At 41.2% G+C, this 24510-nt stretch overlaps 1 protein-coding gene across 4 annotated transcripts in view; it reads left to right on the plus strand.

Moving 5' to 3' along the window:
- Positions 1 to 24510, plus strand: part of Mcf2l2 (MCF.2 cell line derived transforming sequence-like 2) — a 279778-nt gene that overhangs the window by 200801 nt on the left and 54467 nt on the right. For all 4 annotated transcript variants that reach the window (XM_071615435.1, XM_071615436.1, XM_027942238.3 and 1 more), the window contains 2 exons: positions 22463 to 22529; positions 23554 to 23669. In XM_071615435.1, the coding sequence (XP_071471536.1) occupies positions 22463 to 22529; positions 23554 to 23669 (183 nt within the window). The remainder of the gene's footprint in view (positions 1 to 22462; positions 22530 to 23553; positions 23670 to 24510) is intronic.

Consider the following 24510-nt stretch of genomic DNA (forward strand, 5'->3'; position numbering starts at 1 on the left):
CCTTTTTCTTTTCCTTTGTCCCAATTGCACTAGATAATAAGTAAAAATGACCCCATCTGTCTGTGTACTCTGGGTACATAAAATCTTTTTTCTAAAGATAACTAGGGATCTAAGGAGAAGGATCCAAAGTGGCAGAAGTAGGGAAGAGAGGTGGGGAGGACAAAAGGAGAGGAGAGAAAAAAATAAAGGAGAAAAAATTCAGAATGTTTGATGCGAGTATTTGATTAACAGTACTGGGTAAACTGAGGAGTCATACACACAGGGAATCATATACTAGCCCTGGAAAAGCTATCATTCTTTTATTAAAAAGCTGTATCAAAATTTTTTCATGAATAACAGAAAAAACTTGAAGATGTACTCAAAGTTGGCTTATAAAATGACAGGCAAAAAGTGAACATGACATAATAGATGTAAACCAGGCATACGGCTTAAGGTTTATAGCCAGTGCATGAATCAAAAATAAATATCACTGGGCACGGTAGCACATGCCTATAATCCTAGCAGCTCAGGAGGCTGAGGCAGAAGGATCAAAAGTTCAAAGCCAGACATAGCAACTAAGCAAGGCCATGAGCAACTCAGCAAGACCCTGTCTCTAGATAAATTCTATCTATCTATGTATTTATTTATTTTAGTTATAAATGGACACAATAGCTTTATTTTATTTATTTATTTATGTGATGCTGAGAATCGAACCCAGTGCCTCACACATGCCAGGCAAATACTCTACCACTGAGCCACAATCCCAGCCCAAAAAAAATTTAAAAAGGGCTGTGGATGTTGCTTAGTGGTTAAGCCCCCCTGGGTTTGATCCCCAGTACCAAACAAAATAAAGTGAAACAACAACATATAAGTGTGTGTGTGTGTGTGTGTGTGTTCACCTATCAATAAGAACAAGTGACTGCCTATCCCCTTTGAGGTGATATAAAATATGCCAAAAATTGCCACCACTCCAAATCCTACCTGTGCCACCCCTCTAGGACTCTTCACACACAAAGATCAGCAGTCACTCCAGCAGTGATTGTTGAGATTGTTTTAGGATGGCTTTGCCCCAGAAAAATTACCAAGGTAAATTTGAAATGCTGCATTAAGTCAGGAGGAGGTGAGGCTCTGGAAAATTCATCCAGGAATCTGATATTGGAAACCCAGTTACTATACAAAGAATGCTGAGATGAGTAGGGGAAGAGGATGGAAATGGGGAACCCCTGTGTGGGAGAGATGGCAAATAAGCAGGACCTATAATAATGGCTGCAATTCAAGCATGGGTTCAGGGAGGAAAGGAGGAGAAGTGACAGTTCAGAAGGAAAGGGAATAACAGACAGAAGTTAATGGTAGGGGAGGGAGCAGGAGTAGACATCCCAAGAGAAACTAATGTAGGCATTTTTGAAAGCACACCAGAGAAAAAGTTGTGGCTACAGTGGGAAATGTCAAATAACTTGGTTTGGTCAGAAGCTAGGGTGAAGGGAAAAGGTGGGGGGAAAAAAAGAAGAGCTGAGGTCAAACTAGTGGGTAAAATAGTGATCAGAAATAGGGTGACAGTAACTATTTATGCCTGTTATTCAGTGGCAGTTCATTTGTCTCATTTGGGCATTGTAGCTAGAAACAGCTTTGGATTAAGGATTTAACACACAGAGGACAAGAAGCAGAAGATGGTGTGACCTGGGATATAGCAGGTATATAAGTTTTCCTATCTTAGCTGATGGACAATGATTATAATAAGTTAGCTACCATGTATTAAGCACCAGCCTGGTTCCAGGCCTTGCACTGGATAGCCCTAAATGAGAGTAAAAGCTACAGTTAATTAAGTCAACAAAGATTAACTTATCACATACTGTGTAGGAGGCCAGGGGAAGGATGCTGGGAAGACTTCAGAGATGTTACAGGTGTAGATCCTCAACCAAAAATCAATAAATGTTCCACTGCAAACTGGAATCTGGACCTGTTGGAGGTGAGATAGAGAAGAGCCAAGAGTTTTAGAATGAGAAAAAAAACTGTAGATTTATGTTCTGCCTCTTCTATTTACTATCCACATGCACTTGACTTCACTGTAAACCATGTAGCACTGCTTTCTGAGGATTATTTTTGAGATAACCTATTGACAAAGTATGGTCCACATCAGATATTCCATTACTATCCAGGTATCTACCACAGTTGGTTAATTGGTAGATAGCTGACATTTTTTAGGGGTTACTTATCTTTCAAAAATCTGAGATATACTATTAATATGCTTCTTATAAAGATATTGATTACATAGGAGTTTTAAAAAAAATAATTTGATTGCTAAGAGCCACTTAACACATGACTACTGTTACCATGAGACCAGAAATACCAATCCTAACTGACTAAACACGTTCTTTCATTATCCTTGACAGGAAAGAACACTGTGGTTCCCACAAGCACTGTAAAGACATATCAATGAAGATGACAGATAATAAGACTATAAGACCCTGTAAATTATGGAGAAAGAAATCTGACTTGAGTCAACCTTTTAGCTTATTTCGCTTAGGCCATTCTCAGAAAGTTACAGAAAAAGTTGTGGAACAAGAAGAAAAGAGATAAAATATGAAATCATAAGTGGACCTTAGGTTGTTTTACAAAAATTTTGCACCTGGCTCTTGGGGGTTTTCTTGCCTGCAGACTTGGTAGAACATTCTCTTCTATAAACTGGATTGTAGTATTAAAGCCTTCATTATAAAAGATAAATCTTATTAAGTTACAGATTAAAGCCAGTCTCTGAATTCATGGCATCAAAATGTAAAACAATCACTTTTATTTATTTGAAGTTCACATCTCACCTGATCAAGTTTTTTATCTTTATATATGAAAATTCTTATATCCTCTCTCACTATAAATTAATACATAATAGATACTGCATACTGTAAGGAAAGTAATTCTAGATTCACACTGTTCTGGCTACATCTGTGCTGGCAGAAATTTGATGTCAAAAGGCAAAGCTCTTTTAATAATTTGCTTAAATCTGTTCCATTGAGCATACGTAAAACTCCCCCAAAAAAGGGTACATTTTGTTACTTCTGAATTTATCCAGCAATCTGTTATGAAATGCAAATTCTAATGCAATTAGGCCTCAAAAAGAACTCAATCCTTTAAAATTTGAAAGTCACCAAGTGCAATGATTCTGGCCAAAGTGACCCATTTAAAAAAGATGACCCATTTTGAAACCCATGCGTTATTCAAGCTGTTCTATATTTGAGAATTGCAAAGTTACTTTCTTTTACCACAGTCTCATTGTTTGTATGTCTTTTTTAAAAAAAGGGAAATGTGGTTCTATTTTAATGAAATACAATGTGACATTATTTACTCAATAGGACCTGGAATTCATTTGAAAATTCAACCCTATCTTCTGAGTTTTCTTTTTGGGCAAAGTAATTATAAACATCTATACTACCTATTCATCCTTCATCTCACTTCCTTATGAAGAGCTTCTCTAGGTTTATGAACTTCCCCATACAACATTCATCCCATCTTAAGGCTCAGGTGGGCCCTTGGAAAAGGGTGGTCTCATCCTCAAAGGGGGCTCAGTGAACTTCTGGAGAGTGGGGTCACGAGTAGGGAGTAAGAACAAGTGGCCCAACAGTTTAAGTATATAATGGAAACCTTAAGGTACTGACTTTATCTTGCTTTTTTTAAAAGCAAAAAGTGGGCTCCCAAGTGCAGGTTTCCCCTCTTCTTTGTGACAAGATACAAAATCTATCAAAGGTTTTTTTTTTTTTTAAGAAAGTCAAAAACATCTGTTGCTAATCACTAAACATCCTAGGAGTGCTCCGGGTGGGATCATTTCTGCGCCACTACTTTAAGACATCTAACTTCAGTCGTCCTTTTCTGGGTCAATTTCAGCTTCTCACATCCATCTCCCTTCCCCCCACAGGGACCAGGTAAGGTTTCCCAAAATAAAGACACAGAGGAACAAATCCAATTCTAATGGATGTACTTTCAATAGAAAATTACTCTAAATATAAGCTACATGCCCCCACCAGATGCTTTGCGGACACAACACTGGTGTCCCTTTAACGTGATCCAAAACCTATGAAAAAACAACACTATAAACGAATATAGTGTAGTGAAATGCAAATTTAAAGTTGTTAACTTTTCACTTACACTGTATCTGGGCAAATCTACTCACTTTGTCAACTCAGGACGCAAAATAAAATTTGTCAATAGAAAGAGAAGCAAAGATTTCCCCTCTCCGGGAAGAGGTCTAGTTTCCCAGTTTCCCTTGCCTGCCCACTTCCCTGTTTCCATTTCCCTAGCCTGTACCGGCCGAAAGTCTGCCAATTTCCCTTTTTCCAACCCGACGCTGTCTGTACAAATTCCGCCCTGGGGTGGCGGCAAGTTTGGGACCCAGCGCCGGAAACCAAAGCTGTGGGCGCGGCGTTCTTCGCCTCGCGCCTCCCGCGCTCCGGCGGGTCTCAGCAGCGCAACACCGCGGCCGCCTTGCCGGAGACCCCTCCTGGAGGGAAAGCCCGCTGGGTCCTGGGAAACTGCCCCATCGGACCTCCGGGGACCCCAGCCTACCTGCCTCACCGAGGAGGCGGCTGGGCCCCGGGTCCCGGCCGCCGGGCGCCCGCGCAGACTGGCCGGACAGAACAAAGGCGCTTCGGGGAGGGATCGCGCCCTCCTTCCTCGCCGCGCCTTCGGACGCCGGGCAGCCCGAACCCACTCCGGGAAGGGCCTCCCCAGCTTCCCAATGCTGGGCCGTGCTTCCCGGCCCGGGTTCGGCTCCAGCCGCGCGTCCCAGGCCCGAGGGCACATTCCAACCAGACGTCCCGGAGCCACCCATGTGAACGAACGCGTCTTCACCTCCACGCCGCTCTTCCCTTTCTGCCCAGTGGAAACCTCGTCCGGTCCAGAGCCAGCAGAGGAGAGCCTGCAGTGCTGTATAGGGAGCTGCACCGGCGAGGAGGTGCGGCTCCGCGGCGCGGCCGGCCGGGCAGGGGCGGGGCGGAGGCTGGGCGGCTCGCAGCCCCCCGCTCCCGCCGCCCTGCCTGGGACCCAGGGAGCAAGCGTCTCTGCTCCGCCGCACAAAGAAAACCCATCCAGGGACGGGAGGCTTATCCCGCCAACAGTGCGAGAACGTCTCCATTTAGTGATCAGAAAGGAAAGGCAACATTTCCAAACCCACCGAGAGGCCTCGAATCACATTAAGATGCAATCTGCTGCTGGGCACGGTTTTTATCGTGCAGCTGATCGCATGTATATTTATTCCATATCAAAGAAACAACTGGCCTCGGTACACTATTCACCAGGATCCTGACCCATTCCTTTAACGTAACAGATACTCATATACGGATAAGTTTTGACTTGCGGTTGTCGGATCAACTTATTCTAGTTTTCCAGCAAGAATTCTAAAGGCAGGCGAGACTTGTTAAAAGGTTTCTAGTCACACCACTTATGCCTTCTGCGGACCTGAATAACAAATGAAGAAAACTAATTTACATCAAATAACACTGCACTACAGCGGTCTTTTTTTTTTTTATAAATCCCTCCCCCCCCCAACCACCGGCCGTCTTCCCCCATGGTTTACTTTCAAACTCAAGTTTAATCTTAAAAGCAATTTAAAAGAAAAAAAAAAAAAACTCACCAAGTGCAAGCCCAGCTCCCTAAACGTCCAAATCGGAGGTCTGCTTTCCACCTCACGGAGGAGCAAAGTCATTGGTCTCAAGAACAAAACTTGCGGGCTTTAAATCTCTGGCCAGGGCCAGGCAGCCAGCGCCCGCTCAGCTAGCGTCCCCGCCGGGAGCGGGGCTGGAGCGGGCGGAGTGGGGCGGGCCCAATCAGGGGCTCGGGCCCGGGCTGGGGAGCCACCGCGGGGAGCCTCCCTCACAGCGCGCCGCCTGCACCTACAGGCGTCACTGCCAAAGCCCGACCCCGCCTGACCCAGTGCCACCACCCAGGCCTGTTGGTGAAGGTGAGGGGCCCCGCCCGAAAGTGTTCTTTCTGCAAAGGAAGGTTCCAGGAAGTGATTCCTCCGCGCCTCTTCAGGTAATTGGGCTCATTTACTCAGATGACCGAATGTAAGCCAGGATCCACATGAATGTTCTCTTTCAGTGTTTTCCCCATACACGAAACTAGACATTATCAGAAGAATGTAGACGTCTACTTGGGGAAAGCGCTAGTAAATTAATCCTTTATGCGTTGGGTTTCTTTTTCCCCAAATGTTGTCCTATCCTTCTCCATATAGAACAAAACATTACCATTCAATGGAGATCGTGTTTTGAGCTCTTTTCTGTTACACATATTTCAGAACATAGCTGAAAAATAAGAGTACCCCCAATTCAGTAAAATAAAAGTTTCAGGTTTATTATTGTAAAAGGAATAAAGGTGATGAGTTCAAAACAGTTTACTGAACCAGAGTTTAAAACTGTAAATAGTAAATACAACATTATATTTGTTATTGCAAACTAGATTTGGGGAACGTTTTGTAACTGCTTTTTTTTAAAAAAAAAAAAAAAAGCCTTTCAGCATATTTTAATGAAATTCTTTTTGTGTATCATTCTCCGAGGGCATGGCTCCGCACCCACTGTCACCTCAGAGATGATAGTGCTACATGCACATCAGACCACAGGCATAAATATTCACATAATGTGATTCACAAGGGAGTCACTGATAGTGACCCATAAAATAAGCCAATTCATTGTTACTACAGGGCCAATCAGATTCCTTCCCTACTAAAATCCTGAATGTAACCCCACATAGCCCCACCACCACCACACATCAGCATATGTGTATGCTGTATTCATATGAAATATTCAATTTTGACTATTCCTTTTGGGTCATTTGGAACAGTAGGCCTACCCATCAGCATATGTGCATGCTCCACATACAGGAATACATAAGACTGTACCCACTAGAAATAGGAATGTATCCAAAATAGATAAACACATATAAAAATCACATATTCACATCATCCTTTGTAAAAGTAGACACAACAGATGAATGATTTCAAGAGTAAACCCGGAAATAATTCCAGAAGATGCCAGTCTTTTGGTGGTAGAGAGCATGAGGAAGAGTGAGGGAAGGGGTACAGTGGTCCAGAGTGCCCACTCTTGTGTGCCCGCCCCCAACCCCCCCCACACACACACACACACACACATACACACAATTCCCTTCTATGTAGAAGGGAACAGGAAAGGGAGGTCCCTTTGCCCATCTGGGAAAATTTCCCGGAACAGACTGGCTCCCAATCCCACTCCAGAGAGAGGGGACAAGAATGATGGATTTCATGGTGTAGAACTCAGTTACTTTCATTGTGAGAGAGTACATGAAACTTTTGAGATGAGTGGGAAATAAAATTCTATAACAGCAATGATGCTGACAATAAAGACACTGACTTGGCCAGCATGAAGAATGAGGACAGTGTCAGGGTGCTCTCCTTGTCCACAGTAGCTGGTTGTGAGTAGAGAACCCTGGGATTCAGTTTATAAATGACTTTGAATGCCATCCTTAGGAATACATTTTGCATAGCACTAGAGAACTATGGAAGGGAGTAGAAAAAGAAACTATCATCAAGATGGTAAATAGAAAAGTGAGTCTTTTGGTGGTAGAGAAATTTGCATGTTAGAAGGGACAGATAGAGCAGATTTAGGAGAGAGGACCAGAAGGTGGGGCAGTAAGGCATGTAGCATCAGTTGTGGAGCGAATACTAAGCCCTGAGAACAAGAGAACCCAAGAAACTGTGGAAGCAGGCAAGAGGCCAGTGTTTAAGAAATTCTGAAAAGGGAGCAGGTTTGATAGCTGACTTCACACCTAACACAAGTGAATTATGTCAAACTAGTGTCAGGCTCAACTAGTTCAGTTTAATTGGCTCTGTCTAGATTCTGTCAGGTCAGACCCTATATAGACCCTGTCCTGTGAATTCAGACACCACAGACTTTGTATTTTGAAACCAGCCACTGTTCCTGCAAGGCCAGGCCTGTTAGAGACATGTTGGTGGGATCCTGGCTTAATTTCCTACCTGGGATCTCAGGCAAGTTGACCAATTCATGTGTACCTTACAGTGAGAAACAACAGCAGGGTGAGTAAGGAGTGTGTACCAATGATAACATGTGGAGTGCTGTGCACAGTGACTGGGGCTGTCCTAAGGGCAGGATGCACAGTCAGCATCCTCATGCCCACCACAGGCTGCAGAAAGCTCCTCTCATCTGGAGAGAAGGAAGAGGAGGCTTCATTGTGCCAATACTACCACCCAGAAAGGATGGGCTGCATTTCACGTCTCTGGGAATTCCATTTCTGTTAACACAGCATCACCCTTTAAAATAACACCTCAACTCTTTAGCTGCCTCCTTTACTACCCACCAGCCCCCTCCAACTCATGCACATCCTTCCTGTCTGTTCTTTTCTCCCCACACTTGTTACTTGGTGATCTCCTCTTTGCCTTTAATCCTGATTTGTATTTTGAAGCCAGATTCCAAGCTCTGCATTTGCACGTCTTCACTTAGGTATGTCACATCAGTCTTTAGCTTAGCTTGTCTAAACTGGAATATCTAAATACATGCTTGGGAAACAGTGAATGGATGGGACTTGAATGCCCGTAAGGCCAGCAGACTCAGTATTTTTACTTGTCAATAACAATTGATAGCATTTTGTCACTCCTAAATGACGCCTGGATCTATTTTCCTATTTTGAGAGTCCTCAGACCCCTTGAGGGTGGAGACCACATCCTGCTCATCTCCAGTTTCCTCCAACCCCCCCCCCCCCACAACGTCTTGCACAGAGCAAATGCACACTGTATTAACTGCTGGTTGAACTAAATTTTTGCTGACTGCTTCCACGTTCATCGAATGTTCAACTTGCATTCCAAGAAGCTCCATCTGTTGTACAATGGGCCCAGTGTCCTTCTCCCTTGATGCCACCAAGGCCCCAAGGCTGACACTGGAGGCATGCTAGCCCCTTTCCTGCGGCTCTCCTGCTGCGCCTGTGGTTTGGCACCATCACCATCCTCCCTCAATTCCAGGACCTCAGCAGCTGGATGAGACTGTACTGGGTACACTCAGAACTGGCAATGATGAGAACTGACAGCACAAAGAGGCCCTCACCACAGGCCATTCTAAGAATCCATTTTGTTCCAGGTTCTTCTCTTGCTCTGGAAGGGGGCCTCCTATAACTGATCCTCTCCTTCCCGCTAACACATGAGGGTCCCTCTCCTGTGCCAGCTGGCAGTCAGTGGGGCCCTACAGGGTCAGGAACCACCTTGGAGGATCAGGCCCTGCTTGCTGGGATCCTCCTTTGGTCCAATAAAGCTGTTCTGTGGATAGGATATAACTCATCCAGGGGAGGGGTGAGACTGGCTCCTTTTCCCCTCCATGCTGCAAATGCTCAAGCAGCCCCTGTGACAATGACCTGGTACCATTTCCTGACAGTGGGCCTTTCAGCATTTCTTCTCCTATTCCCACTAGTAGATCATACACTTCATACTCTCAGGGCACGTAGGGTCATAGGTTCCCAGGAGCCTCCCTCTACCTCATCTCCATCCTACGCAGGATGGCACATCCAACTTGAGTGAATAGGTGACATTTTTGTAGGGACACTCTTGAATTCTGTCTGATTAACACTTAAACTTTAAAAGGCAATTGGCGGGCCCGCCCCCGCGGCGCTGTGGACAACCCTGGGCTGGTGCTGGGCGTGGGCGGGCAGAGCCTACCCCGCGCCTGCAGGGGGCAGCGGCCTTGGCGGTCCTTGCGTCGACAACCTGGCATCCCTGCCCTCGCCGTTCTTCAGGTCGCCGGAGTGGCTAGCCGACCAGTGGGCGGTCAAGAAAGGCGGCCGCCATTCCCGTGTCTGCGCCCGCGGGGGCCGCCCGAGCCGGCCACCTTGCCGCTGGGCCTGAAGCCCACCAGCAGCGGCTTCAAGACCACATCGTCCTCCAAGTGGAAGAAGGGCCCGCAGGAGGAGATCCTCTGTCACCACTGCAGTGGGCCGGGGGGCGCCGGCTTGGGGGCGGCCGGCAGGACTTGCGGGGGGGGGGGCGGCGGTGGCAGGGGCGCCAGCACCTCGGCTGCACCCCGCAGAGCCATGGGGCGAGGCGGCAGGCGGAGTAAGCAAGAAATTCACAGGAGGTCTGCGTGGCTCAGAAACACTAAATACAAATCTGCTCCTGCTGCTGAAAAGGAAGTTCCTACTAAAGGAAAAGGGAATCGACATTTTAAAATTTAGAAATCCCATCAAAGCTCCTGAGTCTATTTCCACCATAATCACTGCAGACTCAATCTTCCACAAGGGAGTATATTACCAAATTGGTGATGTTGTTTCTGTGACTGATGAACAAGATGGAAAGCCCTACTATGCTCAGATCAGGGATCTTATTAAACCAGGGCCTCACATACACATTCTACCACTGAGTTACATCCTCTTCCCTCTCTTTTCTGAATAGATATATTCATTACTAAGTGCTCATTGCCTGCTATATGATCACTTAAACCAACCAATTCCAAAAGGCAATTACAACTCTGCTTTAGATTTATATTGAGTATTATTTAACATAAGTAGACCGTTAGTTGAGATTTAGAAATGGTTTGCTTTGCTAAGATTTGTCTTAAACAGCACTTCTGAAAAGCCAATTCTGAAGTCCTTGGTGTAATCTGAAACCATATACATTCCAGGAATCCATCTTGGTTGGTCTGATATAGTGGTAAAACCCAGTATTAACACCTAATTGGCTCTGCAGATTTAAGGTGAAGAAATCCTAGAAAGAGAGGGAACTCTGTGAGAAAAGAGGAAAGGAACCAATAGAGTAGTAGGGTACCTAGATAAAGAGTTTTATGCAGAAAGGAGAACAGGGCAGAGAAAACAGTGTTATCTCTTCTCAGCTTTTGTTGCTCTTTGACTATTTCATAGACAAGTTCCCCTTTGGAAATTTTCTTTTTTGTAATAGATATCCTTCTGTTTTCATGAGGTGGAAGCCTAGAAATTGTTTCACTATTTCTTTGGTTTACTGAAGATTATTGAGTTTCTTGAATACTCCTTAAAGGATTATTACTGTAAATACTACTCTTTTCTACCAGTTGAAATAACAGCGGTTTTCCTATCAACAGTATTCCAGGAATCTCCTTGTTGGGCCAGAAATCCCTCACAGGATACCTTGGTATATTTTAGATCACAGATATACCTATGCACTGCGTTGTAGATTTGAGTCATACTCCTCCAATACTAAGACAGATAGACAATGTCTGAGCCTCTCTTCTTCTCCAGCCTGCTCACCTGTTTTCTTGCTATACATAACCAGTGTCTTATGGAGCTATGTGGCAGGGTTAGAAAAGGGGGTATTATTCCAGGGTTCTCAATTCCCCATGGCACATCAATGTTCTGTCACTAGTTTAGAAGGACTGAACTTGACCTTATTGGTAGCCCCTAACCAGCAATTTGACCTCAGTCAACTCATTAAATGCTTGGAGTCCCAATTTCCTCTTCTGTGAAATGAAACTAACAATTGGTTCCTCTTCTTGTTCACAGAATTGGTGTCTCTTCCATAAATCTATTAATCATCCATTCAATTAACATTTATTGAAATTTTATCTGTTTGTAAGGCAATGGGGACAAAGATGAAACAGAATATCTGCCCCAGAGGAGCTCCTGATCAGGGATTCAATAACTCCAGTACATAATAACACAATTTTTTAAAAAACATTACTTCATGCCAGTCAAGTTAGCTTTTCTTTTTTAAGAAAAATAAGTGTTGGCAAAGATGTTAATTAACATATATTGACATTTTATCTGCTTATAAAGCTATGGGGACAAAGATGAGACATTACATATGCCCCAGAGGAGCTCCTGGTCAGGGATTTAATAACTCAAGTGCATAGTAACATGATTTTTAAAACTCCTTACTTCTTACCAATCAGGTTAGCTTTAAAAAAAAAAAAAGAAAGTTTTGACAAACATGTGGAGCCATTGGAACCGTTGTGCACTGTTAGTGGCAATATAAAATGGTGCAGTTGCTGTGGACTACAGTATGGCCTTTCCTTGAATAGTTAAAAATAGAATTATAGGGGCTGGGATTGTGGCTTAGTGGTAGAGTGCTCACCTAGCATGCGTGAAGCACTGGGTTCGATCCTCAGCACCACATAAAAATAAAATAAAGATATTGAGTCCATCTATAACTAGAAAATAAATGTTTAAAAAAATAGACTTATCCTGTGATTCAATAATCCCACTTCTAGGTATATACCCAAAGTAGAAATCAGGGACTCTAACAGATACTTACACATCTATGTCCATAGTAACAATGGTCACAATAGCCAAAAAGTGGAAACAATGTGAATGTCTGTCAATGGATGAATGGATAAATAAAATGTGGTATATGCATACAACAGAAGATATTCATCCACAAAGAAGAAATTAAGTTGATACAGTGACAGTACAGGTGAACCTCAAAAATTAAATGCTGTGTGAAATAAGCCAGACATGAAAGAACAAATATGGTATTATTCCACTTCTGTGAGGAACTCAGGGTAGAAAACCATGTGGAAACAGAAGGCAGAACACTGGTTGCCAAGGGTGAGGGAGAGGTGGAGCGTGGGGAGGCTGTGTTTCATGGGGACGGGATTTCAGTTTGAGATGATGAAAATGTTCTGAAAGTGGGTTACATAATACTGTTGATAAACTTAACACTCTGAAAGATACTTATAATAGTTTAAATGGTAAATTCATGTTTATTATACCACAATTTTTTTAAACTTGCTTGCATTTGTATAGCATTTTAGTAATTATAAGTTTTATCGGTATGGATACTTTTCAATATCATCAATAATGACGAAATAATTTTACACATACAGCACTTTTTAAAACTTGAATTGATTATAAACACAATCCCTCTACTTCTAATTGAAGTTAACAATCCTTGTATTTATATAACATTTTAGTAATTATAAATTTTTTTAAAATGTGGTGAAATAAACATTAATTTACCATTTAAACTCTTATAAGTGTCTTTCAGAGTGTTAAGTTTATCAACAGTATTGTGCAACTCACTTTCAGAACTTTTTCATCATCCCAAACTGAAATCCCATTCCCATGAAACAGCCCCTGTGGTGTCTCCTTCCTTGAACCCTCTCCCAAGTTCCTGGCCAAGCCCAGCTCCGCTCACATGAAGCAGTCAGATTTCACCCTCTCCAAGACCTCTGCAGCCCACCTCCCTTCCTTTCTCCCTGCGGTCCCTATTTAACACCTCAGTTACACATTAACTATTTATTAGTTAATCAAGATTGTAAATGAATTGAAAGCCTCATGACCTTTGCTTTATTTCTTGGGAGAAATGAGAAACGAGGGCCATTAAACCAAAGATCACATTGAAGATTTTTATTAGAAATAATAATATACTTATAGAATGATCTGTGAGAGCCAGGAGGGGTCGTCAAGATTATTTAATCCAGTCCTTTGGCCCATAAAGAAACTAACACCCTGAGAAAGGAAGCCATTTATCTTGTATGTTGGAAGAATAAATAGAATTGAAAGTTCAGTTTCCCGAAAGCCAATATTTTTATAACACCATGCAGGTTTCATTCTAATTATGTTTTATTTAATAATTGGTAAATAGTGTTTAGATGCACCTAAATGTAGGCCAAGAATGACCACATAATGGAGTGGAAAGAGCACTTGCTTTGCCAAAGACATAGATCTTCGGCAAGTCACCTTAATGGCTCTGGCCTCCGTTCTTTTTGACTATTTATGTGGTTGGTTTGGATTGTTTTTCCATCTGTAAAAGAATGAGATAAATTGGATTACCTTTAAAGTTATATCTGATTTTAGCATTTTATCAACCTACTAGGGAGTGGGCCTAGCCCCTCCAAAGAATTTGCCAGTACTTGATACAGCAAACACTCTTGACTCTTCTCCCTGCTGTAGCCAGTATGATGTTCTTCTCAGCCTGGGACATATTCCCTCTCCTTTACTCCCTCACTTAAAAAGCAAACAAATAAAGAACAACAATAACTCTGCGTAGGGCCAGGGATGTTTTTCAGTGGTAGAATATTTGTCTTGTATATGCAAGGCCCTGGGTTCAATGGCAAAAAAGAAAATCGACAAAAAGAAAAACAAAACAAAAAATTTGCTTAAGAACTTCTCTCAGCTCAAAATTGTGTCTTCCCAACTCAATTAGATGCCCTCCACTGTACACCTGTTACCTTATTGAAATCATTTATTTTCTTGTCTCTTCCATTAGACTTGGAGGTTACTCAAGCTACGATTGTGGTGCATTTCTCTATCCCATGAGCCTGTTTTTGTGCCTGAGTCATAGTAGGGAGTCAATAGGTGTTGGATAAAATACCCCCAAGAACAAGATTGTATTACAGATTTCATCTGCAGCTGTTAGGGATTTCAAGGATGATTAGAATTTGTGGGGCAGGGGGGAATGGCAAATAGTGATAACATCTGCCTAATTAAAGAGATGGGGGTAACCAAGGAGTTAGTGAGATCAGTGTTACTCATTTGAATAGGAAGTCCGGTTAGATTCATCTAGCAAGGGTCCTTGCAAAAATTACAGATTCCACCTGTAGCCCCCAGACACTGCTCTCATTCTGAATGTGCAAGTCTGGATTTACCTTTACAGCCAGCTCTTTAATAAATATTTTTATCACATGGATGGAGAGTCATAAAATTTGGAAGGAACTACTTAGGCAGTAATTGGCAACTGAAAGCTATGTAAATTCTTGAAGAGGAAGAACAATGACACAATGAAAATGAAGTTTTAGGAAGAGTATAGCTCAGAAAAAAGTGTAACTGCTTGATGTTGGGTGGTATATTCTATATATGTCGATTAAGTCTAGGTTATTAATTATGTTATTCAGTTCTATAGTTTCCTTATTCAACTTTTGTTTGGAAGATCTGTCCAGTGGTGAGAGAGATGTGTTGAAGTCTCCCATGATTATTGTATGGTGGTCCATTAGACTCTTGAACTTGAGAAGAGTTTGTTTGATGAACATAGCTGCACCATTGTTTGGGGCATATATATTTATGATTGTTATGTCTTGTTGGTGTATGGTTCCCTTGAGCAGTATGTAGTGTCCCTCTTTATCCCTTTTGATTAACTTTGGCTTGAAATCTATTTTATTTGATATGAGTATGGACACTCCTGCTTGTTTCCGAAGTCCATATGAGTGATATGATTTTTCCCAACCTTTCACCTTCAGTCTATATATGTCTTTTCCTATCAAATGCGTCTCCTGTAGGCAGCATATTGTTGGGTCATGTTTTGTGATCCATTCTACTAGCCTGTGTCTCTTAATTGGTGAGTTTAAGCCATTAGCATTTAGGGTTATTATTGAGATATGGGTTAAAAAAAATGTGGCAGTTATACACAATGTAGTATTACTCTGCATTAAAAAATGACAAAATCATAGAATTTGCAGGGAAATGGATGGCATTAGAACAGATTATGCTAAGTGAAGCTAGCCAATCCCTAAAAAACAAATGCCAAATGTTTTCTTTGATATAAGGAGAGTAACTAAGAACAGAGTTGAGAGGAAGAGCATGAGAAGAAGATTAACATTAAACAGGGGTGAGAGGTGGGAGGGAAAAGGAAAGAGAAGGGAAATTGCATGGAAATGGAAGGAGACCCTCATGGTTATACAAAATTACATACAAGAGGAAGTGAGGGGAAAGGGAAAAAAAAAACAAGGGGGAGAAATGAATTACAGTAGATGGGATAGAGAGAGAAGATGGGAGGGGAGGGGATGGGGGATAGTAGAGGATAGGAAAGGCAGCAGAATACAACAGACACTAGTATAGCAATATGTAAAACAGTGGATGTGTAACCGATGTGATGCTGCAATCTGTATACGGGGTAAAAATGGGAGTTCATAGCCCACTTGAATCAAAGTGTGAAATATGATTTGTCAAGAACTATGTAATGTTTTGAACAACCAACAATAAAAATTAAAGAAAAAAAAAGATGTATAGATAAAGAAAACATTACAAAAAAAAAAAGAGTATAGCTCAGTGATGTGCGAAATAAGTTGTTGGCTGTGTCTCAGAGGCAACGGCAAGCCCCTAAGAGTGCACCGAAGTGTTCAAGGTGAGGAATTTAGAGCCTTCTCCATGGTGATGGCACCAAAGATGGAAAACAAACTGACACCAGGAGTCATGATGAAGGGTGAAATGACAGGTTGAATAGAAGGTCTGATGACAGAGGGGAGCTTGAAACAACACCTGTGTTTTAGGGACCCTAGAAAAATAGCAGTTCCCCCCATATGCACGGCATTTCCATCCAATGACTTCTAGCTCAGCTTGATGGGACTGAGTTGTCTGGGAGGCATCCAGTTTAAGATGTTGAATCCATTGGCAATGTGGGCTTGAGCAGGACCAAAGGCCTGGAAGGAAGAGAAAGATGTGGGCGAGTCAGCAGCAGGAGGGAGAGAGGGGAAAGGAGCCCGGGAACCTGAGTTCAGATTTGTAAAATTGATTTTACTTTCTTACATGTGTTCATGTCATAGAATAGCAGGAATAAAGAAAAGTCTTAGTGGGGTTGGGGGTTGTAGCTCAGCAGTAGAGCACTTTCCTAGCATGTGGGAAGCCCTGGGTTCAATCCTCAGCACCACATATAAATAAATAAATGAATAAAATAAAGGTATTGTGTCAGTTACAACTAAAAATATATATATATATAAAAAGAAAAGTCTTGGTGGCAAATTGCTTGACAATAATGAGCAATAATAGACTTCTGGCAGATTGGTTCCTAAAAGGATATTCTTGTGCTGAACAGCTGAGACGTGGGGGTGGTAGGAGTCAGGGGCAAGTGTTCAAAGGGAGCAGGTGAGGGTGTGTGGACAAAGAAACTTAGGAGGAAATCTAGCACGTGTTGCATGTACCTCAGTGGTCCTGCTCATCAAGCAGAGTTGCATTATTATTTTCAAGGGCAGGTTCTTCCATTCTTGCCCATTGGTTATGGTGTCATCTGAAAGAAGCAGGAGTTATCACAGAATGGAACTGGACATCCAAAGCTCTGCTTTTTCGCTTACCATGAAATACGGCTTCAGAGAAGAAATGTTCCTTTAAAACACATCATGTCACCATTTCCCTCTTAATAGTCTAAGAGGCAGTGGATCCATTCTGAAATGTAAAACAAAGTGCTCAGGGCCCTGATGGCTTAAGCCTGTCATCCCAGTGACTAGGAAGCCTGAAGCAGGAGAATCCCAAATTTGAGGCCAGCCTCAGCAACTTAGTGTCTAAAAAAAAATTAAAAGGGGAGCAGGGTTAAGGTTGTAGCTCAGTGGTAGAGTACCCCTGAGTTCAATCTCCAGTACAGGAAAAAAAAATCTGGAAATTGAAATAGAATGCTAGGATCCCAAGAGGACACTAGTACGGGACACATTAATGCAAGCTGCCAGAGGTGTCATAAACTCAGGTTGGTTTCCTAATTACAGTCCTCTGCTTCTGGGTAGATATCCGTCAGACATAAATTGCTGTAGGTGCTTCAGTGTTTTTAAATGACTTGAGTACTACCAATACTTTCTGGTCATTTGCACTATATATGCTTTATGATTTTCAACGTAAATCCTTGAAAGTCTTTTTTGTGTGTGTGAGCAATGTAACACACTTTGGAATAGCAGCAGGTAATCCTCAGCAAGAGATATAAATTTTCTCCTGTTTTAAAAGAAACAGAAGAGAAAAGAAAGAATAATAGCTTCAGGAGGTGTGAGGATTATTATTATTTTTAAAATTTGAACTGAAATATAGGCTGCCAGTTTTCAGAGGAGTTCCTGTCATTGGAGTTATATCTGTTATACCCCAAAAGGTAAAATGAAGCAGTAGAATATAGTCTAATTTCTATAGACTAATTTCCAAACTACAAACTGGGACATGACCTAACAAGGGATTCTTCTTCTTCTTTTTCTTTCTTCTTTCTTCTTCGTTGTAACTATTTTCCTATATCAGATTCCTAAAAATTCCTAAGATCTCTAAGTTCCTATATGATTGTTGGATACTAGGATTTATTTCCACGTACCACTGAGTTATTTCTACCATCTGTCTCATTTAATCATCAATCCATCCTTAAGCTGACCTGCTGGTTTTCAGGCCCAGTGTTTGGTGAGAGCAGAGGAGGCTGGAGGTGTTCTGGTTGCTATGAACATTGAATTGGTGCTGTGGCTCTAGTGATGTCGTGGCTCATGGAAACAGATTGGTACTGACATAGCAACTGTCATCGTTTCAGGATGATTTATAAAAAGCCAAGAATCTCTTAGCAAAGTATGGTCCTAAGGTAATTTTTGGTAGTCTCATATACTTCTTGACATTTTATCCTCTGTCAGTGCATATACTTTATCAGTCTTGTCTTATAACAAGCATTAATAAATAGATTCAAAAACCCATTTTAAGAATGACTCATTGAGCTATAACATGTGTAAACTGTATGACTTACTTATAGTTCTGAAATGGGGCTTGCATGCCATTACCTCCAGTAATATTCATCTTAAAATGCCATGAAGACATTTTTTAAAAATTATAAAAGCAGTAAATGTTTCTTCCACTTAAGAAAGTCAGACATTGTCAAGGGTATAAAGTAAAATGTAGAAATTCCTCTCATATTCTGGTCTTCAGGTTTACTCTCCAAATGCAATCCCTGTAATAATATTGTCAGTGTCTTTGCATTCATTTTTGAAACACTTATAATTCTACTTGTAGTTTTACACATACACACATTGACTTTTTTTGAGAGAGAGAGAGAGAGAAATTTTTAATATTTATTTTTTAGTTTTCGGTAGACACAACATCTTTATTTTATTTTTATGTGGTGCTAAGAATCGAACCCAGCGCCCCACATATGCCAGGCGAGCACGTTACCGCTTGAACCACATCCTCAGCCCCACATTGACTTTTTTTAAATTTTGACTATCAAGAGTTTATTCATGCCTTAAACCAATAAAAATAATTTTCTCTGATATTTTTACAACACACATTGATTTTTTTTTGTTTTTTTTATTGGTTGTTCAAAACATTACAAAGCTCTTGACATATCATATTTCATACATTAGATTCAAATGGGTTATGAACTCCCATTTTTACCCCAAATACAGATTGCAGAATCACATCAGTTACACATCCACATTTTTACATAATGCCATATTAGTGACTGTTGTATTCTGCTACCTTTCCTATCCTCAACTATCCCCCCTCCCCTCCCATCTTCTCTCTCTACCCCATCTACTGTAATTCATTTCTCTCCTTGTTTATTTTCCCATTCCCCTCACAACCTCTTATATGTAATTTTGTATAACAATGAGGGTCTCCTTCCATTTCCATGCAATATCCCTTTTCTCTCCCTTTACCTCCCACCCCATGTCTCTGTTTAATGTTAATCTTTTCCTCCTGCTCTTCCTTCCTGCTCTGTTCTTAGTTGCTCTCATTATATCAAAGAAGACATTTGGCATTTGTTTTTTAGGGATTGGCTAGCTTCACTAAGCATAATCTGCTCTAGTTCCATCCATTTCCCTGCAAATTCCATGATTTTGTCATTTTTTAGTGCTGCGTAATACTCCATGGTGTATAAAACAGGCAGGTGGACCAATGGTACAGAATAGAGGACACAGAGACTAATCCACAAAGTTACAACTATCTTATATTTGATAAAGGGGCTAAAAGCATGCAATGGAGGAAGGATAGCATCTTCAACAAATGGTGTTGGGAAAACTGGAAATCCATGTGCAACAAAATGAAACTGAATCCCCTCCTCTCGCCATGCACAAAAGTTAACTCAAAATGGATCAAGGAGCTTGATATCAAATCAGAAACTCTGCATCTGATAGAAGAAAAAGTTGGCTCCGATCTACATATTGTGGGGTCGGGCTCCAAATTCCTTAATAGGACACCCATAGCACAAGAGTTAATAACAAGAATCAACAAATGGGACTTACTTAAACTAAAAAGTTTTTTCTCAGCAAGAGAAACAATAAAAGAGGTAAATAGGGAGCCTACATCATGGGAACAAATTTTTACTCCTCACACTTCAGATAGAGCCCTAATATCCAGAGTATACAAAGAACTCAAAAAATTAGACAATAAGTTAACAAATAACCCAATCAACAAATGGGCCAAGGACCTGAACAGACACTTCTCAGAGGAGGACAGACAATCAATCAACAAGTACATGAAAAAATGCTCACCATCTCTAGCAGTCAGAGAAATGCAAATCAAAACCCCCCTAAGATACCATCTCACTCCAGTAAGATTGGCAGCCATTCTGAAGTCAAACAACAACAAGTGCTGGCGAGGATGTGGGGAAAAGGGTACTCTTGTACATTGCTGGTGGGACTGCAAATTGGTGCGGCCAATTTGGAAAGCAGTATGGAGATTCCTGGGAAAGCTGGGAATGGAACCACCATTTGACCCAGCTATTGCCCTTCTCGGACTATTCCCTGAAGACCTTAAAAGAGCGTACTACAGGGATACTGCTACATCGATGTTCATAGCAGCACAATTCACAATAGCTAGACTGTGGAACCAACCCAGATGCCCTTCAATAGATGAATGGATAAAAAAATGTGCCATTTATACACACATTGATTTTTTACACAAATAGTAATTTGATACATACTGTCTACAGTTTGCTTTTTTAGTTTTTCTTAAAATACTTGGGCTTTGTCATGTTGGCCTGTACCAATTGATCTCATTCTTTTTAACAACTGCATGGCATTTCACTATATATATGTGCCATCATTTTTTTTACAGGTATTTAAGTAATTTCCAGTTAATATCTGGTTATCCTTGAAGTTATATTGTTTGAGTGACCGTGAACATTCCTACAAATGAAATTAGTGAGTCAGGAGCATGTGTTGTTTTGTTTTATTTGTTTTTGATGGTGCTGGGGATGGCACCAGGGCCTTGCATTTGCAAGCACATAATCTACCACTGAGCTACAGCCTCAAGCAGCTGTGATATTTCTAAGTTATCTCCTAAAAAGCTTGCACAAATTTACACTTCCACTCATATTGTCTGAGAGTGTTTCCATATCCTCATCTTCCTTTAGGATATGAAATTTCTACCATCCTCAAAGATGAAAATTATTACTCCTGTTTAAACATGCCTTTGTTGAATTAGTGTATATTGAGTATTTCTTTCCCATAAGACTAACAGTCATTTGTTTGAGTGAATTTCTTATTTCGTGTCTTTTTCCCATTTTTTTCCTGTCAAATTATTTATTCCTTGCCATATCCATTTTTATGAGAGGAAAAAAAAATCCTTCTCTGAGATAGGCTTCCATTTAATATATAACCCACTAACAGTTCTCAGGAAACCATAAATGTATATATTGTACACATGAACACTTGTATAAACACTTGGTTACCCTCTTGAAGCCCTAAAAAAAAGAAGCATCAGTGTGGTCTCATAGCCCAAGGTGAGAGAAAACAGCCTGTTTGGGATAGATGTGGGGACTGGCCTCCCTCTTTCAGTTGGTTTTCTATTGCTGTATAAAAAGTGACCACAAACTTGGCAGATTAGCTCAGAGTTTCCCTGGGACAGGAATTCAGGCACAGCAGGACTGGGATTTCTGTTCCAAGTCCCTTAAAGGTAAAGTCAAGGAATTGACTTGCCGCATTCTCAGAGAAAGCTCTGGATCCTCTTCTAACTTTATGTAGTTGTGGTGGGATCCCGTTGCCTGCAACTATAGGGCCTACTTCTTCCTTACTGGCTGCCACCCAGGGGACCACTCTCAGATCCCAGAGGCTGCCTTTGTACCTTGTCACATGGCTCCTGACCTCTCCAAAGCCAAGAGAGAGAAATTTCCCATGCTGAATCCTTCTTGCTTTCAATCTCTGTGATGTCAAGGCCCAGATCTAAGGAACTTATATGATTAAGACAGGCCCCACTGGATCACCTATCTTAAGGTCAACTAAGGAGTAAAATCTCTTTACAGCAGCACTTAAATCAGTGTTTGACTGACTCACTTTGAGGAGGTGTTTGTATACCAGGGACCAGGAATTTAGGGGCCATCTCAGAATTCTGCTCACCAAACCCTCTACTACCTCTTTCCAGGGAAAGGGTTTGTTCAATGATGGAGGAAAGGCTATGACTAGCATCTGTCTAACCCAGGGATGGAAAAAGACATTCATGTGGGTCAAAGATCTTGATGTGAGCAATGGAACAGCAGAAAGCTTTAGAGAAAATCTAGGAAACCACACGTACAATGTGAAGGTCAGGCAGACCTTCTTGACCAAAGATCCAAACGTGATATTCCCCACCTCAGTATCCACTCTCTTGACACCCTCAGGCCTTATAGCCCACCCAGAGAACAGGCTTCATTCATGGATTTTGAGCCCTCTAACCTTGCTGTTTCTTCTTGATATCAGTGTGAGCAAAGTGTGCTTTTGTAAGATGCCAGAGTTCAATAGAACAGAATGAACTGACCAGGATCTAAGGGGACCTGTGTTGATGAGCATAATTCTAAAAGAACTCTCAAAGAACACTCCTCCCTCCCTTTGTTTCTTTTTCTTTCAATCTCCCACCTGCTGCTGTGATTCAGACGCATTGTACGTGACTTGCTTGAGACTGAAGAAGTGTACATAAAAGAAATGGAGAGCATAATCGATGTAAGTAGATTGGGAGGGTATTAAGCGTAGATGCAACCAAGAAGTTTTGTTGCACAAAGAGACTGAAAATAGTTGCCTTGTCTCTAGAATCTCACCAAGATTTCAGTCTTATAATAAACAGCACAATATCTCCTCGGTTTGAAAAGGAACATCCTTATGGCTCTGGGTCCTTGCAACCAAATAGCTCCAAAGGATTGTGCCAGTTCATACTGATCCCAGCAATACCCAACTAGGCTCACCACATGCTTGCCAACAAAGGATATTATAATATAAGTGCTTTTGATGCTTAAGAAGGGAAGATTCTTTCTTGTGTTTTAAGGTATCTTTTTCTTAAGAGTAAAAATGTATACTTTCCTTCTTCTCCTAAAGGAGTAATCTTAAGGAAAAAATTATATGTGCAATGTTATTTAGTATACATTTTTCACAATAAGAAAATCAGAAGCAACCAAAATATCCAATTAAAAAATGGAATGGTTAATAAAATATGATATATATGCTGAATAAATGACATTCAACTGTTTTAAAAAATGTGATTCTTTTGGAAAATAAGTAGCAACATTAAGAAAATCTCTTGAGAGAGCTTTATAAACTGAGTCTGTAATGAACCTGAAAAAAAGTACAAATAAATATGTATCATGACTATAACCATATAAAATAAGCTTTTTAAAAGTTATGAAGGAAATTATAATAAAACTTAACAGTAATTGCAGCAGATCATAAAATGATGGGTAATTTTTTTTCCTTTCTTTCACATTCTACTCATATTACTTATACACATTTAAAAATATGTATTAGTTCTTCCAATTAAAATGCCACTTTGTTGTCATTGCCATTAAGCCATCTCCTTCTGAAGATGTACACATAAGGAAACTGATATCTAAAGAACATATTTAATAGAATAGCTTTCAAGAAGCATGTGTACTGTATTGCCCAATTATTTCATTAAAGTTTTGGTTCTTGAAGTAGCTGATTCAGATCATTTCATATAATATCAGTAAAACCTACCTTGTTTCCACCTCTGCAGGGATACATCACTCCAATGGATTTTATCTGGTTGAAACATCTGATTCCAGATGCTCTTCAGAATAACAAGGACTTTCTCTTTGGGAACATTAAAGAACTTTATGAATTTCATAGCAGGTACATAATAATTCACATTATGGGGAAGAAATGAAAAGTAAAAGAAGAGCAAAAATCAGACTGATGGAATTTGGAGATGAAAGTGTTTTCATATGGTCAAGCCTGAGCAAGTGATTTGGAGTCTGTGGATTAGATTGGAGTGGGATGGGCTTGCAAGGGGGAGAGAAGCTCCATGGGATCCCTGAGGAATAAGGAAGGGGAAAGACACCATTGGCCTGTGTCTTTCAGTACTCTACTAGCTGTGTTCCTTTGCTTATTTATTTATTCATGCACCAGCATTTACTGAGCACATATTCTATGCCATACCCTGTGCTCAGCATTGGGAATACAAAGATGACCAAGATACACACCTACATGCCCATTAACATAGGATGGCACGGGGTGCTAGGAAATGCTAACTTGCCAAACAAATTGTCCCTCTAGCCCAGCGCTGCTTGGATGTTGAGTTTTAGAGAAAGGGAAGAGAAGACAGTTCCAACCTTCCCATTTCACACATGAGTAAACTGCAGCTCCTTGACTACTTTACCCTCTGAAGACCTTTCACCTGATTAATGGAGGAGGAAAGATTGCTGGGCAAATTGAACCATATTTGTCTCCTAACCTCATTCTTTGTTCATTGGTCAGACACAAAACTGAAATGAAATCCCATTGCTGCTATTTTCCCAAGAGAAGTAATTCAGCCTCTTTGAGCCTCAGGTTTCACACTGATGAAACCTTGTCTTGCAGAGTTTGGTCAAGAATTAAATGAAATGTTTGTTTGTGAAGCACTTGGCTGTGGCCTGGCTGATAGTGAGCTCTCAAAGATGTTGATAGAAGCAACGGCAGCGGGAGCAGTGGCAGA

Source organism: Marmota flaviventris, chromosome 8, assembly GCF_047511675.1.
Source record: "Marmota flaviventris isolate mMarFla1 chromosome 8, mMarFla1.hap1, whole genome shotgun sequence".
Classification (NCBI taxonomy): domain Eukaryota; kingdom Metazoa; phylum Chordata; class Mammalia; order Rodentia; family Sciuridae; genus Marmota; species Marmota flaviventris.